This window comes from Sceloporus occidentalis, unplaced genomic scaffold (genome assembly GCF_023333645.1).
Source record: "Sceloporus occidentalis isolate IW3139 unplaced genomic scaffold, rSceOcc1.0.p SCAF_1, whole genome shotgun sequence".
Taxonomy (NCBI): domain Eukaryota; kingdom Metazoa; phylum Chordata; class Lepidosauria; order Squamata; family Phrynosomatidae; genus Sceloporus; species Sceloporus occidentalis.
Window position 1 is genome coordinate 219,133,073 of NW_028316981.1, and position 19,742 is coordinate 219,152,814.

The following is a 19,742-nucleotide window of genomic DNA, read 5'->3' on the forward strand; positions in this document are numbered from 1 at the left end:
GGACAGCAACCCGGCCCCCGGCTCAAAAAGGTTGCCTACCCATGACCTACACCATATCATTTACATTGTAACATTCCCAATATCTTCCCCTAAAAAGTTGAATTTATTAGTTTTTCTTCCATTTTCAGGTTCTTCACAATGCAACTGAGAATTACAGGTGCATTGATACTTACTATCACACTCAAGATAACTCTTTGTTGATAGTCCTTCACAATCCCATGAACCAGCGTTATCAGTTTCAGGAGTCCTGGAATGTTGCTTTGCATTCTGATGTTGGATTCAGGTAAAAGATTCTTCTTGTGATATCTGCAGGTTTCATGGAACTATGGATAGGAAATACCACATAAAAAGGAAGCTGATATTTTATGATGATGAAAAATGGTTGTTTAATATAGTATTATTGGCAACAGGAAATGCTGAAGTACTAATGACAATTCCTTCAACAATATAGAATATCCAGTAACGTTCAACTGTAAGATATAATTCTAACCATTATTTTCTAAAAACATTCAGGGGTAGCTGTGTTGGCCATTTAACAAATACAAACAAAAATCCATCAGTGATACTTTTATTGGCCAACCAAAATGCACAATATATTTGTTGCAAGCTTTTGAAGCTCCATGGGCTGCTTCATCAGGCAAGATGTTACAAACCAACCAGGAGGGGGGAAAAACAATTGGTGATGTTAGTCAGAAGCCTACATGTTGTTTTAGTCCTTAATAAAAATGGAGGGGATACCTTTTGCAAGCAGGCTCCTCCTCCTGGCCATGCGGTAATAGGAAGATTTTCAACATTCAGGAAATTTAAAGTCCATTTGCATCTCAATAGGGACCCTTCTTTTGCAATCCAATATGTCTCCATTCCACTCAGGTCACAGGCCTCTTTGGAGGCAGAGAACAATGGATTCCTCAAGAAGTCTCCATGTTTTTGTATCAGGAACATTTTGGTGATGTAGAGGTAAAACATGCGAATCCAGTCCAAATTTAAGAATAAAAAAATGTTTTACTTTGGTTGAAATCCCAGTCCACAGGCTACTCTTCCTAGTTCCCCTGTTGCAACTACAATGTGATATCTCAAAATACAGAAAACATTCAGGACTTTAAATTTCCTTGACTTTGAAAATCTCTCTAGTTTACCGACTATTACTTTCAAAAAGAGCAGACTCTCTCCATCCAGCTTATATTGAAATGTTCCAATAATCACTTTTGATCATTGTAAAATCTCCTCTTATATGTTTATCCTGTCTGTGTTCTCCTCCTCCTCCTCCTTCCATCTTTTCTCCCCTCTCATGCCTCATCTTTCTCTAATCCAAGTTCCTTCTCTAACTTTGTTGGTTATCAATACCCAAGTCTGTAATCTTCCTTAGATTGTGGTTAAATCAGAAGAACTTCAAAACACGGATGCTTCTTTTGATATTATATAATCTTTCTCTGCTTCTTTGATTTTAAAAAGAAGTGGGACTGACCAAGTTTCGCTGGTCTCCACCGTTTCCAGCTGGTTCCAGCTCCAAGCCGCAGATGTAGCTTTGCTTGTGGTCTAAACAGTCGTGCCCGCGGCTATCTTTTCTCTCCTCTTCTTTCCCCACGGGCGTTAGGACTGCAATTGATCCCCATGAGCCTGACCAGGTCTCCCTTATGGGGGGGGGGCTCTTCATGCCAATTTGGGATCGCTCCCTCTTCAGCAAACTGCCACGGTTGGCACAGTCCGTCACCAGCTACTTTGCCAGGCTCTGTTCACTCAGACACCATCTTCTCTTCATAGTGTTTTTCATGGCAAACAGTTTTCAAAAGGAGGTTTTCTGTGCCTCTCTCTGCACAGTATTAAAAAACATTAGCTAGTTTGCCATTGCTGTTGTCTCTGAGAGAACTTCTGCCAGTGTCACCCTCCACCACTGCAGCTGCCTAGTAGCTGTTTAGCATATTTATTCTGGATCCTTGTTGTGTTGTTGGGGGGGGGGGGGGGATAGGAGGAACCTAGGAAGACCATAAGTTTTGAGTTGCTGATAAATGGGATTAAGGCTTTTGTAGCAGGTGAATTATTTGACCTCTAAATATATTGTGTAACTGGACAAATTCTTCAGTCTTGAGAACAATTATGTACTAAGAACTGCTTACTGAATAAAGCTTATCTGAATCTGATAAGGCTTGTATTCCTGGAGTGGAGTTAGCTTGTACCTTCCAGTCCCTTACTTAAAAATAATCGTATCCCATCTCAATCCGAAGGGAGAAACAGGAAATATAAATAAATTTTATATTATTATTATTATTATTATTATTGCTAGCTCCTGCCATACAAAAGGAGGCAACTGACAGGAGAATTCATCTAGCAATGTAGCAAGTTCCAGATATGTTATTAGGTAGTACAGGACCAGAAAAGAGTGCAGAATTTTGATTTTGATTTGAATCCATTTCACGCTTTTAAATTTTGGCCTAATAAACCAATGTGAAAAATGGATGTGCTGAAGGTAAAATTTTAAGCAAAAACAATTTGTGACATTGCACACCATCCTTCCTTATAACAGGACATGCCATTGAAGGTTTTAGCTTAGCTTCTACTTTGTGGAACTAGATATGAACTATACATGAAACTATACATGAAATAGTCATATAATGGCAGCACTTTTATATCACTGAATTACAGAAGTGGCTTGCAATACACTTTTGGATTTTTCCAGAAATTGGTTAGTTGAAGACCAGTGATCTAATCCAGAATCCGATTTCAGACACTAGCTAGTCAGATGGTTTTAAGGGGTTCACAAGTGAGGAATGACAGGTATAAGTCATCCTTTTATCCCCACCCGAGCAGTTGATATTCAGGTGAATATCAAGTCATACAAACCCTAACAAGATGTCTTAATAATTTGATATGGGAGGGACACATGTTGACCAGTATGTGTTTATTACTATGTAATAAAAAAAGTAAAACTTGATTTTCCAGGAATTACCTGGAATTGGTGGCCAGCTCCATTGATCAGTGGATATTAAGAGAAGAAGCCAAATATCAGGAAGAAAAAATGGCTAAGGAACTGGAAGCACTTAGGTTAGCTAAAGAGATGGCAGAAAAACCACCCGTTGAAGTCAAGTCCCCACCTACTGGAAAAAAAGGTGCTGCCTCAAAGAAATCCAAAAGTAAGTTTGTAGTCCTGTATGTGTTCACTCTGAGAAAGCAGTGTGAGAAGATAGTTCAGGCTACCTGTTATCTCCAGATATTTAATAGAATCAAATAGATGGAAGAGACCTTAAGGGCTACCTAGCCCCTTCTGCCATGCAGGAAGACACAATCAAAACACCCCCAACAGATGGCTATCCAGACTCTGTTTAAAAACCTCCAAAGACAGAGACTCCACCACTCTCCAAGGCAACAGCATCTTCCACTGTCAAACAGCTCTTACTGTCTTAAAGTTCTTCTTAACATTTATGTGGAATCTCTTTTCTTGTAGTTTGAATCCATTCCTCTGTGTCCCAGTCTCTGGAGCAGCAGAAAAAAAGCTTGCTCTAACTCTGGTATGACATCCCTTCAAATATTTAAACATTGGTTATCCTAACTTTCTTTTCCCCAGGTGAAATGTATGCTGCTCCCTAAGCTACTTTTCATAGGGTATGGTTTCCAGATCTTTTATCATTTTGGTTTCCCTCCTCTAGACACATTCCATCTTGTCAATTTCCTTCTTGAATTATGTCAGTGCCTAGAACAGGACACAGTTTTCCAGGTGTGGTCTGACCAAAACAGAACAGAATAATACTATTACTTTCTTCAGTCTGGAAACTATACTTGCATTTATACAGCTTAGAATCACACTATCTTTTTTAACTGCTACATCACACTGTAGGGATGTGGTGGCTTAGCAGTTAAGATGCTGACTCTGACGATCACAGGGTTGGCAGATCGGTAGTTCGAGACCCAAACACCATGTGACAGAATGAGCTGCCGTCACTAGTCCCAGCTCCTGCCAACCAAGCAGTTCAAAAGCATGTAAAAATGCAAGGAGATAAATAGGTACCACTTTGGTAGGAAAGTAACAGCGTTCCATGCAGTCATGACCATGGAGTTGACAACACTGACTCTTTGGCTTAATAACAGAGATGTGCACGACCCCCTACAGTCAGTCACAATTAGACATCTTGTCAAAGGGGAAACCTTTACATCATACTGTGGTCTACTAAAACTCCTAGAGCAAGCCTAGGATTAGGACTCTGGAGATCAGTTTGATTCCCTACTCAGCCATGGAAACTTGCTGGATGACTTCAGCCAAGTCACATATTTTACACCACCACAAAACCCCCAAAAGTGGAAATGACTTGAAGGCACACAACAACAACAAAGGCTCCTAGATTCCTTTTACATTTGCTCTTGTCAAGCCAGGTGTTGTTCATCCTCTATCTGTACATTTCATTTTTAGTATCCAAGTGTAGCACTCAACATTTCTCCATGTTGAAATTCATTTTATTCGCTTTGGCCTTGTTTTCTAATCTACTAATGTCGTTTTATTTATTTATTTATTTATTTATTTATTTATTTAGGTATTTATATCTCGCCCTTCAGCCCTAATGGCTCTCAGGGCGGCTTACAATTATTATTTTTAACCAGACAGTTCCCTGCTCTCAGGCTTACAATCTAAAAGACACGAAACAAAAGGAGAAGGGAATGATGGAGGGAAAGGGGATGAGGTCCAGTGGTTCTTCTCTCCCTCTGAGGCCTGGACCAAGGCAGATGGATTGGAGGGAGGGCTCTTCCTTCTTCCAGGCTAGTCCTGATGGAGCTGGACCTGCCTGGTGAACTCCCTCTCAGGCCGGCAGATGGCAGTTATGGAGGGAGGAGTCTCCTTCCTTCAGGCTAGTTTTGAATTCTGAAACTGTCCTCTGGGGTATTAGCCAGCCCTCCTAATTAGGTTTCATCTGCAGATTTGATAACCACGCCCTCTATTCCTTCATCCAAGTCATTGAATAGCAAAGGCCCTGGGATAGAACCCTGTGGCACCCCACTGGTCAGTTCTCTCCAGGATCAAGAGGAGTCATTATTGAGCACCCTTTGGGTTTGGCCAGTCAACCAATTACTAATCCACCTAACAGTTGCATCATCTAGCCCACATTTTACTAGCTTGTTTGCAAGGATATCATGGGGGACCTTGTCAAAGTTCTTACTGAAATCAAGATATGCTACATCCACAGCATTCCCTTCATCTACCAAGATGGTAATTTTATCCCCCCCCAAAAAAGATAAGACTAATTTGGCATGACCCATGTTGACTTTTTACGTTTATGGCATTCCTTTCTAAATGTGTATAGACACTCTGTTCAGTGATTTGCTGTAGAATCTTTTATGATGTATTGATGTCAGACTAACTGAGCAATAATTATTTGGATTCTCCTTCCCCCCCCCCCTTTTTTTTTTTTTTGGAGATGGGGAGAACATTTGCACTCCTCTATTCTGCTGGGACTTCTTCTGTTCTCCAGGAGTTTTCAAAGATTATTGTCAATGGCTCTGAGATTACATTGCCAGTTCTTTTAATACTTGTGGATGTAATTCATCTGCCCCTACGGACTTGAATTCCTTAACTAGGTATTCCTATACTACGTCATTACTTATTCTGTGCTGCACTTCCCCATTGAATCATCTGTTCACTTTTCCTCAGATGGAGTACTCTTTTCTTTTTGTGATAAGACCGAGACAAAGAAGGTGTTGAATAGTTATGCCTTTTCTCTATCCCGTTATCATTTCGCCATCTTCTTCACGCAGTGGCCTTACCATTTCCTTCTTTTTCCTAACCAAAATAAAAGCCCCTTTTCTTTGCTTAACCAATCTGGCAAGCCTGAGCTCATTCTGCGCTTTTCTTTTCTGACTTTACCCCTACAGGTGCTAGCTATTTGTTTGAATTCCTCTTTGGTGATTTCCCCTTTTTTCAATTTCTTCTATATGTTCCATTTAAAACTTAGCTCAGTTGAAAGTTCTTTAGTCATCCCTCCTGGTTTCTTGAAAAGCCTGCCATTTTTCCTCCTTGTTGGAACAGTTTGAAATTGTGCCTTCGGTATCTCCCTTTTCAGAAACTCCCATCCATCTTGAACCTGGGTCCCATCGCCGCCTTGGGTCCCATTTTGGGAGAAAGGAGGGATAAAAATTAAATAAATAAATAAATAAAAATAACTCCTTTCTCTTTTACTATTCCTGAGCACAGGACCACCCCCAACATTTCCCTTAGTTTACTGAAATCAGCATTGCTGAAGTCTAGAATGCTTACTTTTCATCAATTCTTTTTTGTCAGCTGGAACAGGAAAGGAAATTCCTTTTGAAATGTATTTCTACTGAATGGTTTTGTTCCCTCCCCCCCTTTTTTTTTTTACTCTACCTAGTTAAAAAATAGGAAAACACAGGGAAGAATGAATCATATCCCTCTTTCTTTTTTTCTTCTTTTTTCTTTTCTAAATATTATATTCACAATCTGTTTTGTTGTCTTCTTATAGGTCCAATTAAAAGCAAAACCGATGTTTCTCCAGAACCCACAGTTGAGAAGGAAAAAGATATTTTTGTTCGAGATGACTCTCTCAAGGTAAAATAATAATAAAATCTCCAGCTCTCAGATAATTTTATTTGTTACATCTGTACCAGAAAAAGGTGTGTTTGCACAGCACAATTAGCCATAAGGATATGACAAAAATGCATCGTGGTTTGGAAAGCACATGGTATCTTTGTTTTTCAATATCTTGAACACTCAAGTCTTTTTGAGCTCTCAGGTGCGAGCTGCTCACTCCGAATGTCAGAATTTGTAGATGTTTCATTTGCTCAAAGTAATGGGGCACATCAGTGGGAAATTTGATGTTGAGAACTTTTTTATTCTTTAAATACTTTACATAAACAGTGCCTCAGGCATTCAGACAAGTTCAAGCGCTTAAAACAGCATAGGGCACCATTCATTCTGCTTCTATATAAACTACAACAAGATCTCTTTGGTTTAAAGTTTGTCATCTAACCCCTTTTCTTTGTCTTAGAAATTCACCACTAAGAAGGTTTTTTTTTACCATTTAAATGTTTCTTCTTCAAACACATGTCTAGAGTGTCCTGTCTGTGCATTCAGATAGGATTAAAATCCTATGCATGCTAGCAAGAGAAATCAGTCCCATTGTGCTCAAAGGGATTTACTTGAGAATAGACCCGCTTGGGCTTCTCCTCCTAGAGATGTGTAGTGCAAGCCAAGCAGCTGAACTACTCAGAATAAAGCCTTTGAATTTTGCCTTGTGCACTTTTAAGGCAACAATTCTATATTTGGGATTCCACAGATTTCTAATACTTACTTCTGAGTAGATCTATTTTGGATTATATTGTTAGGGACAGATTCATGGCATGGAATTATGAAGTTAAAATCCCAATTCCCATATAAAGTTTATGGGCTTACCATGAACCAATTGAATTCTTCTAGCTTAACATATCCCAGAGGGTTGTTGTTAGGATAAAATGGCAATCTTTACACACATGGCAAAGATCCCTCCTTGCCCTTTTTGAATAGTTGAATTATAGCCACATCTGATCAGAAATACTGAATCTCCCTCATATCTTTTCATGCTTGAATAATAAGGGCTTTGAATAATAAGGGCAACAAATCTAGAGCATTATGCTGCCAGGTGAATGAACAGGATCTGCAGCAGAGGCCCAAAGCACTCCATGAACACCAACGGCAGCAGGCCATGCCACCAAAGGCTCTTCTTTCCCAGCCAGTTGACCACAGCCATGTCTCCCAATCCCAAGTGGGATCAAAATTAGCCTCTTCGATCATGGCGTACTGCCCAGAAGACAAAGCTATGTCTGCAGTCTGGACACAATGCCTCAGTGGGTACATCCTAGAATATGTAAGAAATAATAAGAACAACCAGAACTAGTTAGTGCTGTAATAGCCTAATATACCCCTGGTAGGCCATCGACCTCCAGTGCCCAAGCCCTTTATTAGTTTGAGCCTATAGCAGAAGTTGTTCAGGTTGCTCCAATTCTAAACAAATGAATGCCAAATTTAGCCTAAATCATAAACCCACATCCATCTAAGTCTATCCATCTAATATGCAGTCTTCCTCTCTTTTTAAATTTTTTTTTTAAACACAGGCTTGGAAGGAAGAGCAAGAGAGGCTATTAGAGGAAGAACGTTTGAAAGAATTAAAAAAAGCTGAGAAGAAAGAAAAGTCTGGTGGCAAAAAAAAGGGTCAGGGTAAGGAGACATCAGCATCTGATGAAGGAAAGACATCTAAAAAAAAAACTTCCAAGGATAAACCTAAATCACCATCTAAATCACCAGAGTCAGCTAAATCACCAGAAACAGAAGATCACTCAAAACTACAAAAACAAAGTAAACAGAATATTCCTCTCCTGCCTCCAGAGAAAGACTATGAGGTGAGAATTTTAATTACTACTTGAGTCCTGTTTTGGAAAGGATTGTGCTTGTTTGTTTCCAAATAGTGAGGTTTCCATTGCTCCCATGTAGTGGCTGAAGCCTGAGTTTTCCAAATGAATAAAATGAATTATTCTACCATTCTCTTCTTTGTGGCCTCTCTGCAGTCCATGTATAGGTTCTGCATCTCATAGAGCCTTGGAACTTTTGAGAGGTAGGCTTCCACTACAGTGAGCAGCCCATCACACCCTCATTGCACTCTGTTAAGGGACCATAACTCATGACTTCCTGGTTAAGTCACGCTGATGGTCACAATAGTAGTTGCATCAGGGACTTTTTACTTTGTCTTCTTTTGACAAAGAGAGAGCTCAAGCTAGGTCTACCCTTTCCCTGAGGTAGAAGTGCCAAAACTAGGAATGTGTGAAGTGAGTTCCAGGTCTCCCTTTCTCTAGAGGATACGCACGTTGGGAGTTAATTTTTTCTTTAAACAGAAGCATTCTTTTTTTAAACTGAACTATGAAGAGTTTATTTGTTCAGTTTTAATAGACATTAAAAATCTTACCTCATCCCGAGAGCCTTCAAAAAATGGATATCATGGTTTCACTGTCTTGTCTTGCCCTCACTCCTGTAGGTGTATCAAAAATAAAATCTGTGCAGTCTATTTAATCATTCTTTTTACTCAAGAGTTTCTAATGGGATATCAGAGGTGCTTGCTTCACCTCTTCCCTCCATAGGATAGTGCTAGCTTTCCTGATGCTTCCTTGTGATCACAGAAATGTTTCAAAGGTTTCTGGTAAGGCTTGCTGGTCTCCTTTTTCACCACGTCCAGTTACTGAGGTCGCAAAAAGAGGTGACAGAAAGCAAGCCACATTACTGGGACACTCTCCAATAAACAGAACATTACTCAGAGCATCTCTCCGATCAAGTTTTGAAATACCAGAAGCAGTAACCTGGATAATACGTCTTAAACAAAAAGAACTATATTTTATTCTTCTTGCCTATCAAGTTGGGATCCCTCAGCTTCATTCAAGTACCATGCTGAACACCTTGTAAGTTGCAGCAACACTTGTTCTATCATTTAAGAAGGAAAGGACAGAGTTATTTGTCTTGCCTTTGATTGGACAAGGATATCTTCTGCTACCTGGTGGGATGTAAAACAAGGAGTTTATAAGAGCTGAAGGTTACATACAGTTACAAAACAAATTTTCTCTCTCAGAAGGGACTACAACTGAGCACATTTCATTCTGCCAAAACTTGCCAGGCCTAGTGGGTTTTGATTTAGCCAATAGAAGAAAACTGTGTTCCTTTCCACAGAAATAGGCATCAGTAAACTATTTGTGGGTGTCCTTTGCTGTGAATATACAGTGCAATATGCAGGTAAATCCTAAAAATGAGATGCCTTCAGATCAAAATGACCAGTGCAGGGAGATAGTACTTTATAAAGTGGTTCCAAAATCCTTTATGGCACTTTTCCTATTTTTGCAAGTTTTCTTTATGTAGACAAATAAGCTATCTTCTCAAGAGACTTGAAAAGGTTAATGAATAACGGTATCAAACAGATGTTAATTTTTTCCTTCTTGTTGGTGCTTCTAGAAGTGCCATGCAAAACAGTCACTAAAAGCAGTTCTTCATTGTGTAACTGGAATGGAGACATTAACTCCAAAGCCACCCATTTCCTTTTCAGGCCAGAAGCTGCTTTGGGATCCTACTGATATAGCACTTTAGAAATTCAACAGTTCTGAAGAAGATTGGCTCAATTTCCTTCTTGTTCTTCCTCCTAGAGATTTCACATCAAAAGAGATAAGATACAAACATCCTCGAGATCAAGCTAATTTAGGCAGCTGGCCTAAATTATTTTTCCATATTCTTACTACAAAATTCTTCAAGGATGTTTTGTTTTTGTTGGAAAGTTTCCCCACCATTTCACTACCTTTCTGTGATGGTGGGATTATGCATTCCTGTGAGGGTAAAGGCTATGCTGATAGTAGGTTCTCCCAGGTGATAAGACTTTTGCTGAGGAGCCACCCTAAACATGCCTAAAAGGTTCTGGGCAGCAGCAGTAGTGGGGAGGGCTTACACTTGTGGACATATCTCTCAAAGACCACAGCTGTGGCACTTCAGATCACTCTCATAGAAGAAGGCAGCAATGGATTATTAATTCTATGAATTAATTCTATGAATTACCTTCCCTAATGTACCATACACTTATGGCCTGGAAAAAATGGAGGCACATTCTTACTCCAAGCCCTTCACCAATACAACCATTTATTTCTCATCCCTTGTTTGTGGAGCCTGATAGGTGGACTTGTTTCCATCCATGGTACAGCAGGGGGTTTTATGGTGAGAGACCTATTTATACATGGTAAACCCAGGTCCAGAGAGTGTCTGATCAAGGCCCTTCCCCCTTTGAGCCCTCTTGGATGCAATTGAATCAAACTGCATCCTTTTTAGCTCAGCTCATTAGGAGGACAGAACTCTCTCGCTCACTTACTCTGTTTGAATGCATGTGTATAAACGAAGATACTTGCATTAAAGGCAGAGTGGCAAAAATATTCAAGTGGATGCTACACAAGACTTTCGGTTATGGGCTGATTCATAAAGTGGGGTGGAAGATGGATTTAAACATTCAAATAACAGATTCAGAGTGGCTTAAAATCTGGAACACTCCCCCATATAAATCTAATTCTATAACCCTGAAAGAAACTACTCTTAAAGTTGTGCATAGACCTCACACCACTACAGCTTGCACTCATTACTAAGAACTCCACCTAATGCTGTTGGAGAGGGTGTAGTAATGGAGATACCTTCTTGCACATGTGGTATGATTGTCCAAGTGTATTTGCATTTTGGCATTCAGTAGTTAACTTAGTTTCAGAAATCACTGATCAAAAAATTGTCCCTTCTCCAGAACTTTTATTGCTTTCAGTGTTTATTGATGAAAACAAGACATTACACAATAAAGATATTATTCCATTTTTGTTGGCATTGGCCAGGATTGAAATTGCCAGGGCTTGGAAAACTTGAAAGGTAAATTTGACTGATTGGTGGTCTCGATTTTGGAATTTTTGGTTTATGGAAAAGCTCACTGATCAATCTAGAAGGTTCCAGGGGTGGAATCTTCCTCTGCCTTTTGAAGAACGATGGTCCCCACTTATATCTTATCTCAACAACATTGGTGTTTATCACACGGAGATTTTTGCAGCTCAGATCTGGGGTGACTGCGGGTCCAACGATGCGAATTCATGTTATAACACCTGGTTGCCCTTTCATTGCCCTTCCGAATCGAGGGGGAATCGAATCCAAGACAAGTCATGTGATGCGGATTAAAACAAAGCGGACTGAGTGCAAATTGTATTACCACACCAGTGGGATTTAACGATTCAAATCAGCACCCTTGCGCATGCTCAGCAGGGGTCTGAATGCATCATGACCTTGTACGTTTCTGGGGTGAAAAGGGGTGCAGGTCCTTTTTAGCTGTTTCGCATAATTGCGTGAATATTTGTCTTGTGAATATTTCTGTGTCTTCTTCATCCCCTTTTTTAATTTTCCCTTCCATTTCAGCAATTGCAACACACAGATAGATAGATGGATAGATGGATAGATGGATAGACAGTACATACATATCTGTATATTCACATTCACGCACATACAAACATATATATATTCCCCCCCAAAAAATGAGTTGCCCTGAAAGTGAAAAGACCACCGAAAGGAAATGGGGAAAAGTTGCAGTGCTGCATCATGAGAAATTTGCAACCCGGAAGATTTGCGGTGGTGTACCAGAGCAGAAGCAAAGTTGCATTCCACACCAGACCAATTCAGAGTGAAATCGAAGTGAGCTTGAAAGCTAATTCTGTGAATTCACGTTTTTCTGATTTCACCAAAATGAGGGGTCACTTTGGAATCACTGCAGAAGCGCCATGGAAGGAGCTCCCATAGAAAGGAATCGCGTCTGATAACACATTCACGTTATAACATGAATTCGCATCGTTGGACCCACAGTCATATCGGAACTGAGCTGCAAAAAGCTGCAAAAAACCTCCGTGTGATAAACCTCATTGGAACAAAAGTGGGTCTTCCTTTGTAATATGATTGAACTGGTGCAAAGAAGGTATCTCTGTGTTCTGAGTCCATCCCTGTTTTTATGTAATGTTGCCCTTTTACATCCCATGTGACCTTGAATTTTTGGAGTTGGCTTTTAAGGACCTGTATTTTAGCTTGGTTTTTTGTGGTTTTTTTTGTTTTTGTTTGGGGGGTTTTTTTGTATTTGTTATTGTTTTCTGCCTTTTTTGGTAAGAAATAAAGTTATTTAAAAAAGAAAAAGAAAGCACCAATAAACCACTTCTGAATGCCTTTTACTGAATGCCCTGTCATTATATAATCCAAACTAGAGCAAGAGATAGTTCCAGAAGCTGAAACTCACAAATGAGGAGGCACTGAACCAGCTAACCAGAGAAGAGCAGAGGACAAGTGTAATTAGTGCTGAGGCTAGTGATGAGACTTGATTCAAACCATAAAGATATTCAGCTGCTACTATAGGTTAAATCTCCCTTATCCAAAATGCTTGGGACCAGAGGTGTTTTGAACTTAGGAGTCAAGCCTAAACATAAAATTCATTTATAATAATAATAATAATAAATTTTATTTCTACCCCGCCCTTCCAAGCAATGATCAGGGCGGCTTACAGAATTTTAAAAACATTACAATACAGATAAAATTCAGTTAGCAATTAAAACCATTATTACAAACAGGAACAGGAAAATGATAAGTAAAAATACATCTAACAGGGGCAGTAGAAAAAGGCAGAAACAATCATCAATCCAGGGTCAAGGAAACAAAAAGGGGCAGGAAAAACAGACAAACAATTTAAGGTGGGAAGGCCAGCCGGAATAGATATGTTTTCAGCTGTTTTTTAAAAACATCTAACGAGGCGGCTGAGCGAAGCTCTGCAGGGAGCGTATTCCAAAGTACAGGGGCAGCAGTGGTAAAAGCCCTCTGTGAGGTCCGAGTCAAATTAGACCTAGGGACCTCCAGCAATTTGGTCCCAGATGTTCTGAGTGTGCGGGGTGGATTGTGTGGGGAGAGGCGGTCCTCCAAGTACCCTGGGCCCAAGCCATTTAGGGCTTTATAGGTCAAAACCAACACCTTGTATTGAGCCCGGAAGCGAATAGGCAGCCAGTGAAGATCTTTTAAAATAGGTGTTATGTGGTCCGACCTGGAACTACCAGCGACCAATCTGGCTGCCATATTCTGCACTAATTGCAGCTTCCGAGTTTGGTACAAGGGTTGCCCCATGTAGAGCGCATTGCAGAAATCCAATCGAGAGGTTACCAAAGCATGTACAACAGATTCTAGGTCCTTTCGGTCCAGGTAGGGACGCAGCTGGCGTATCAGCCGAAGCTGATAACAGGCACTCCTGACCGTCGCATCCACCTGGGAAGTCAGCTGGAGCGACGAGTCAAGGAGTACTCCCAAGCTGCGCACCGAGTCCTTCAGGGGGAGCGTGACCCCGTTCAAGGCCGGGTGACAAATCTCACCACCAGGAACCGGGGAGCCTATCACCAGTACTTCCGTTTTCCCTGGATTCACACTGAGTTTGTTCTCCCTCATCCAGCCCATTACTGACGCCAAGCAGGCATCTAGAGGAGAGATGCCAACCTTAGTTACTGCATCAGTCGGAGACATAGAGAAAATTATCTGGGTGTCATCAGCGTACTTATTTGTGGTATATGAAACTTATTGTTTCATATACCACCTATAAGGGACGTGGTGGCTTAGTGGTTAAGATACCAATTCTGGCTATCATAAGGTCGGAAGGTTGGCAGTTCAAGGCCCAAGTGCCACATGATGGGGTGAGCTCCCATCACAAGTCCCAGCTTCTGCCAATCTCGCAGTTTGAAAGCATGTAAACGTTTAAGTAGATAAATATGTACCACTTTGGAGAGAAAATAACAGCGTTCTATGCAATCATGCTGGCCACATGATCACCAGAGTTGTCTTTGACAACGCTAACTCCCTCAGCTTAGGAACAGGAACTCCCTGCAGTTGGTTACAACTAGACATTCATGTCAAGTGGAAACCTTTCCCTTTACCTTTTACTTTATACCTGTTATACAAATAATCTGAAGGAAATTTTATACACACTATTTTAAATAACTTTGTGCATGGAATAAAGTCTGTGTACATTGAACCATCAGAAAGCAAAGGTGTCACTATCTTAGCACTCCATATGGATAATTTTGGATTTGGAAATATTTTGGATAAGAGAACCTCAACCTGTATGCCCAGATGTAAAAGGGAAGTCTGAAGTTATCAAACACATATAATAGGAATATGAAATGTTAGAAGCTTAGAATCATAGAATCAGAAGACCATAGACCATAGAAACCAACCACCAGCTCAGTGCAGGAACTCCAGCAGATAGCTATCCATCCTCTTTTTGAAGGCATCCATCAAGAAAGACCACTTCACCTTTCAAGATAGATTCATAGAATCACAGAATCGTAGAGTTGGAAGACACCACAAGGGCCATCCAGTCCAACATCCTGCCATGCAAGAAATCACAATCGAAGCATCCATGACAGATGGCCATCCAACCTCTGTTTAAAGACCACCAAGGAAGGAGATTCCACCACTCTCCAGGGGAGTGTGTTCCACTCTTGAACAGCCCTTACTGTCAGGAAGTTCCTCCTAATGTTGAGGTGGAATCTCTTTTCCTGTAACTTGCATCCATTGTTCCGTGTTCTAGTCTCTGGAGTAGCAGAAAACAAGCTTGCTCCCTCCTCAATATGACATCCCTTCAAATATTTAAACAGGGCTATCATATCAGGTGCTTTCGCTATATCCTCTCTTCTTCCCTATATATAATATTTTTGCACTAATACCTTCCTTTCCCTATTTTTTTTTCTTATTTTGTTTTTTTTTTCTTCTCCTTTCCTCTCCCTCCTCCCCCCCTTTTTTTTAAATTCCCTCTCTTTAATTTCCCCCTCTTTATAAGAGTTTTCAGCAGTAGGGAAAATGTTTCTGATATGAGCTCTGCCTTGTTATTTCCCTCTTCACTATGAAGGGACCAACATGAAAACTGACAGCAGATTAACCAAGTGTAGCTCAGATTGCTAAAAATAATCTAATGCACCTCAAACAAATGTGTTTTATTACTGATGAGAAAATTATCTTGCTGTTCTGAACTACTTTTTAAAAAAGAAAGAGTTATACAAAATTCACACATTTTAAGGGCAGCAAGGCCACAAAACATTGTGAGCCTGGACGGAAATTTGCCTGATTTGACCTGAACTTGCCAATTTAAGTTATTTGAATCTTCTCTGCCTGCTTACACCCATTTCTGTAACTCTTCCCTTTCAGTTTCTTGGATACAATATGGGTGAGAACCCCATTCAAGTTGCTGGAACTATTCGATATTTCTTCCCTACTGATGGCGGGCAGATCCAGGCAGAAACAATAACATTTGAAAAAGGTGATTTTTCTCCAGTTCTCTGTTTTTCCCAAATACAGTTATTATGTGTACTGAATGATGCATGTGTTACCTAACATAAGATATAGTTGTCCCCATTAACCCAGATAGCTTTGAAGCAGGATAGACTAATCATAGAATCATAGCATTGTAGAGTTGGAAGAGACCACAGGGGCCATCCAGTCCAACCCCCTGCCATGCAGGGAATCTCAATCAAAGCATCCCCGACAGATGGCCATCCAGCCTCTGCTTAAAGACCTCCAAGGAAGGAGACTCCACTACACTCCGAGGGAGTGTGTTCCACTGTCGAAAGCCCTTACTGTCAGGAAGTTCCTCCTAATGTTGAGGTGGAATCTCTTTTTCTGTAGCTTGCATCCATTGTTCCAGGTCCTGTTCTCTGGAGCAGCAGAAAACAAGTTAGCTCCCTCCTCAATATGACATCCCTTCAAATATTTAAACAGGGCTATCATATCACCTCTAAATCTTCTTTTCTCCAGGCTAAACATCCCCAGCTCTGTAAGTCGTTCCTCATAGAGCATGGTTTCCAGGCTCTTCACCATTTTAGTCACCCTCCTTTGGACTTGCTCCAGTTTCTCAACATCCTTTTTGAATTGTGGTGCCCAGAACTGGACACAATATTCCAGATGGGGCCTGACCAAAGCAGAATAGAGTGGCACTATTACTTCCCTTGATCTAGACATTATACTTTTATTGATGCAGCCTAAAATTGCATTGGCCTTTTTAGCTGCCGCATCGCATTGTTCACTCATGTTCAACTTGTGGTCCGCTTGGACTCCTAGATCCCTTTCACATGGTGTCTCATTCAGCCAGGTGCCCCCCATCCTATAGCTGTTCATTTCATTTTTCTGCCCTTAGTGCAGTACCATACATTTCTCCGTGTTGAATTTCACTTTGTTAGCTTTGGCCCAGCTTTCTAGTCTATTCAGGTCATTTTGAATTTTGATCCTGTTCTCTGGGGTATTAGCTACTCCTCCTAGTTTGGTGTCATCTGCAAATTTGATAAGCATACCTTCTATTCCTTCGTCCAAGTCATTGATAAAGAAGTTGAATAGCACTGGGCCCAGAACAGAGCCCTTTGGGACCCCACTGGTCACTTCTCTCCAGGATGAAAAGAAGCCATTGTTGAGCACCCTTTGGGTTCCGCCAGTCAAGCAATTACAAATCCATGTAACTGTTACCTTGTCTAGCCCACATTTTACAAGCTTGTTTGCAAGAATGTCATGGGGAATCTTGTCAAATCAAGATATACTATATCCACAGTATTCTCTTATCTACCAAACTGGTAATTTTATTTTTAAAAAGAGATAAAATTTGTCTGGCATGACTTCTGTCTCTGAAACCCATGTTGACTTTTTGTGATTATGGAATTGCCTTCTAGGTATTCACAGACTCTCTGTTTAATGATCTGCTCTAGAATCTTTCCTAGTATAGATGTCACACTAATTGGATGATAATGATTGGGATCCTCTTTTTTCCCTTTTTGAAGTTGGGAACGTTTGCCCGCCTCCCGTCTGCTGGGACTTCTCCTGTTCTACAGGGGTTCTCAAAGATTATTGCCAATGGCAATATTTGCCTTCAAGTTGCCTGTGAACATATGGCAACCCTATGAATTTTTCATAGGATTTTCTGAGGCAAGAACTCCTCAGAGGTGGTTTTGCCAGTTCCTTCCTCTGAAATATAGCCTACAGCGCCTGGAATTCATTGGTGGTCCCCCATCCAAGTACTAATCAGAGATGACCTTTAGTTTCCAAGATCAAATTGGATGTGGTACCTTTGCTGTAAAGGCCATTACTGTAATAATATAACAATATAACATAAAGTGGGAAGTGTTCCAGGCAGATTGGGTAACTGTGGCCCTGTACAAACCGGCAAAAAGCGCTGGCCTGTGGACGTGGTGAGGGCAGATCGCTCACACGCTCCAAGCCCTACTGTCACCAGCAGGGCGCCATTGTGGTGCATGCCAGTCTTTATGGCATGCGCCACAATGATCCATCTCTGGCACTGGGTCCAAACGGCGCTGCGGCACTGATCCAGCCAGTAAAGAAGCGGTTGCAGACCGCCCCAAAGGGGTGTTCTGTATAGCCCCAGTGTTTAAGAATTAGAATTCTCAAGGATATATTTATCAATAAGTATATTACATTAAATATAATATTTTTAGACATATATCTCTGTAAAACTATATTCTGGACATTTTTGAGTCATGTTTTGGAAATGAATTGATAGCTGTATTTAACCTTGACAAACAATAACATTTAAGTACTTCATCAAATGTGCTAGCACTACATATTTCTGCTGTACAACTCTTTGACAGCAGAAGCATTAGTCTTCGGAGGGCATTCTGACTTATATTTTATTTTCCCAGGGTCAACCTTGATCAAAGTGAAGGTAATAAAGGACAACCACAGTTTCTTTGTTCACATCATAGACCCCAAGAAAAGCTCCAGAGAAAGTAATAATAAAGAAAAACATTCTGGCTCTCTAGAAGAACAAGAGACAGAAACAGGTCAGTGAATGATTGCAATATATGTATATATTCTCTTCTTCATGGTCTCTGTTGCTTACACAAATGGGTTACATGCACCTGTGCCGTGCATCTTTTGGAACTTTCTTTAGCATTACATAAGCATTTTGGCAGTAGCTCTGCCCACTTCCAGCAGCCCCTATATAGGGCACTTCCTGCCAAAACTGCAAGTTCATTTTCATACTCCACTGCAGCAACATTGATAGGAACTGAGTTTTACCTTCATTCTCATCACCGCCTTTAGCTGATTGAGCCAAATATTTAAATATTTAAAGGGATGTCATATTGATGGAGCGAGCTTGTTTTCTGCTGCTCCAGAGAATAGGACATGGAGAAATAGATGCAAACTACAGGAAAAGAGATTCCAGTTCTACATTAGGATGAACTTCCTGACAGTAAGAACTTCTTTGACAGTGGAATACACTCCCATGGAGAGTGGTGGAGTCTCATTTTTGGAGGTCTTTAAACAGAGGCTGGATGGCCATCCCTTGGGGATGCTTTGATTGTGAGTTGCCTTGCTCCCTGATCAGTCTAAAGCAGAAGATCCTTATTTGCCAAAAGACAAGGGTAACTATTTTCCTAGGCCAGGGCCTTCAACACTAAATATACCATTCATATTTGTCTTCATGAAAGTGGTTAAGGAAGAGTGAGCTAAACCTGCCACATCCTATGATTATTAAGAAGCTTTATAACTTAAACAGGTAATGGCAAAACTACAAAATCCAGTAAGAGATGCCTCAGTTTCAGTTTCATATGCTGAAGATGGGGAAAACACTTTTTAAAATCCTGAGGAGCCAAGGGTAGATGCATCACTCAAAATGGCAAATGAGGTATCCTTCTTGGCAATTAGGGTGGCCTCAGCTATATCAATATCACCTACGGCTGCCTTTGGATGGACTAAAGATTTTATCGATGAAGTCCCTAAGGGAAACTGCAAATTATGCCAGGGCATCAACAAGTTTTTCAAATTGGCTGCTTTCTCAGCTGTTGCCAGTCTAGATGTAGTGCAATTTAGCACTAGAGCACAGACAGCCTTTGTACTAGAAGCCTCAGCCATGTTGGCCAATCATCTGGGATTCTGGGAGCTGAAGTCCAAAATCCCTTAAAGAGCATAGTTTGGGACCACTGATCTAGACCATGAAAAACTATGGAATGCTCTCAAAGAAATGTGAGTACCACTACATTTGATTTTCCTAATGTGTAACCTGTACTCAGGACAAGAGGTTGCCATCAGAACTGAGTACAGAGAAATTGAATGGTTCTCAATGAGAAACGGGGTCAGGAAAGGCTGCATACGATCACTCTATTTATTCAACCTGTATGCAGAAAATACTGTACACGGAGCAGGATTAAACTCAGAT

At 40.6% G+C, this 19,742-nt stretch overlaps 1 protein-coding gene across 3 annotated transcripts in view; it reads left to right on the forward strand.

The window, feature by feature from the left end:
* Nucleotides 1-19,742, forward strand: part of SPAG17 (sperm associated antigen 17) — a 169,525-nt gene that overhangs the window by 69,988 nt on the left and 79,795 nt on the right. For all 3 annotated transcript variants that reach the window (XR_016275138.1, XM_089488980.1, XM_089488981.1), the window contains 6 exons: nt 129-283; nt 2,938-3,128; nt 6,459-6,544; nt 8,086-8,370; nt 15,731-15,842; nt 18,223-18,363. Coding sequence is in view for 2 of the 3 variants with exons in the window: in XM_089488980.1 (XP_089345106.1) it covers nt 129-283; nt 2,938-3,128; nt 6,459-6,544; nt 8,086-8,370; nt 15,731-15,842; nt 18,223-18,363 (970 nt within the window). In the remaining variant the exon portion in view is untranslated. The remainder of the gene's footprint in view (nt 1-128; nt 284-2,937; nt 3,129-6,458; nt 6,545-8,085; nt 8,371-15,730; nt 15,843-18,222; nt 18,364-19,742) is intronic.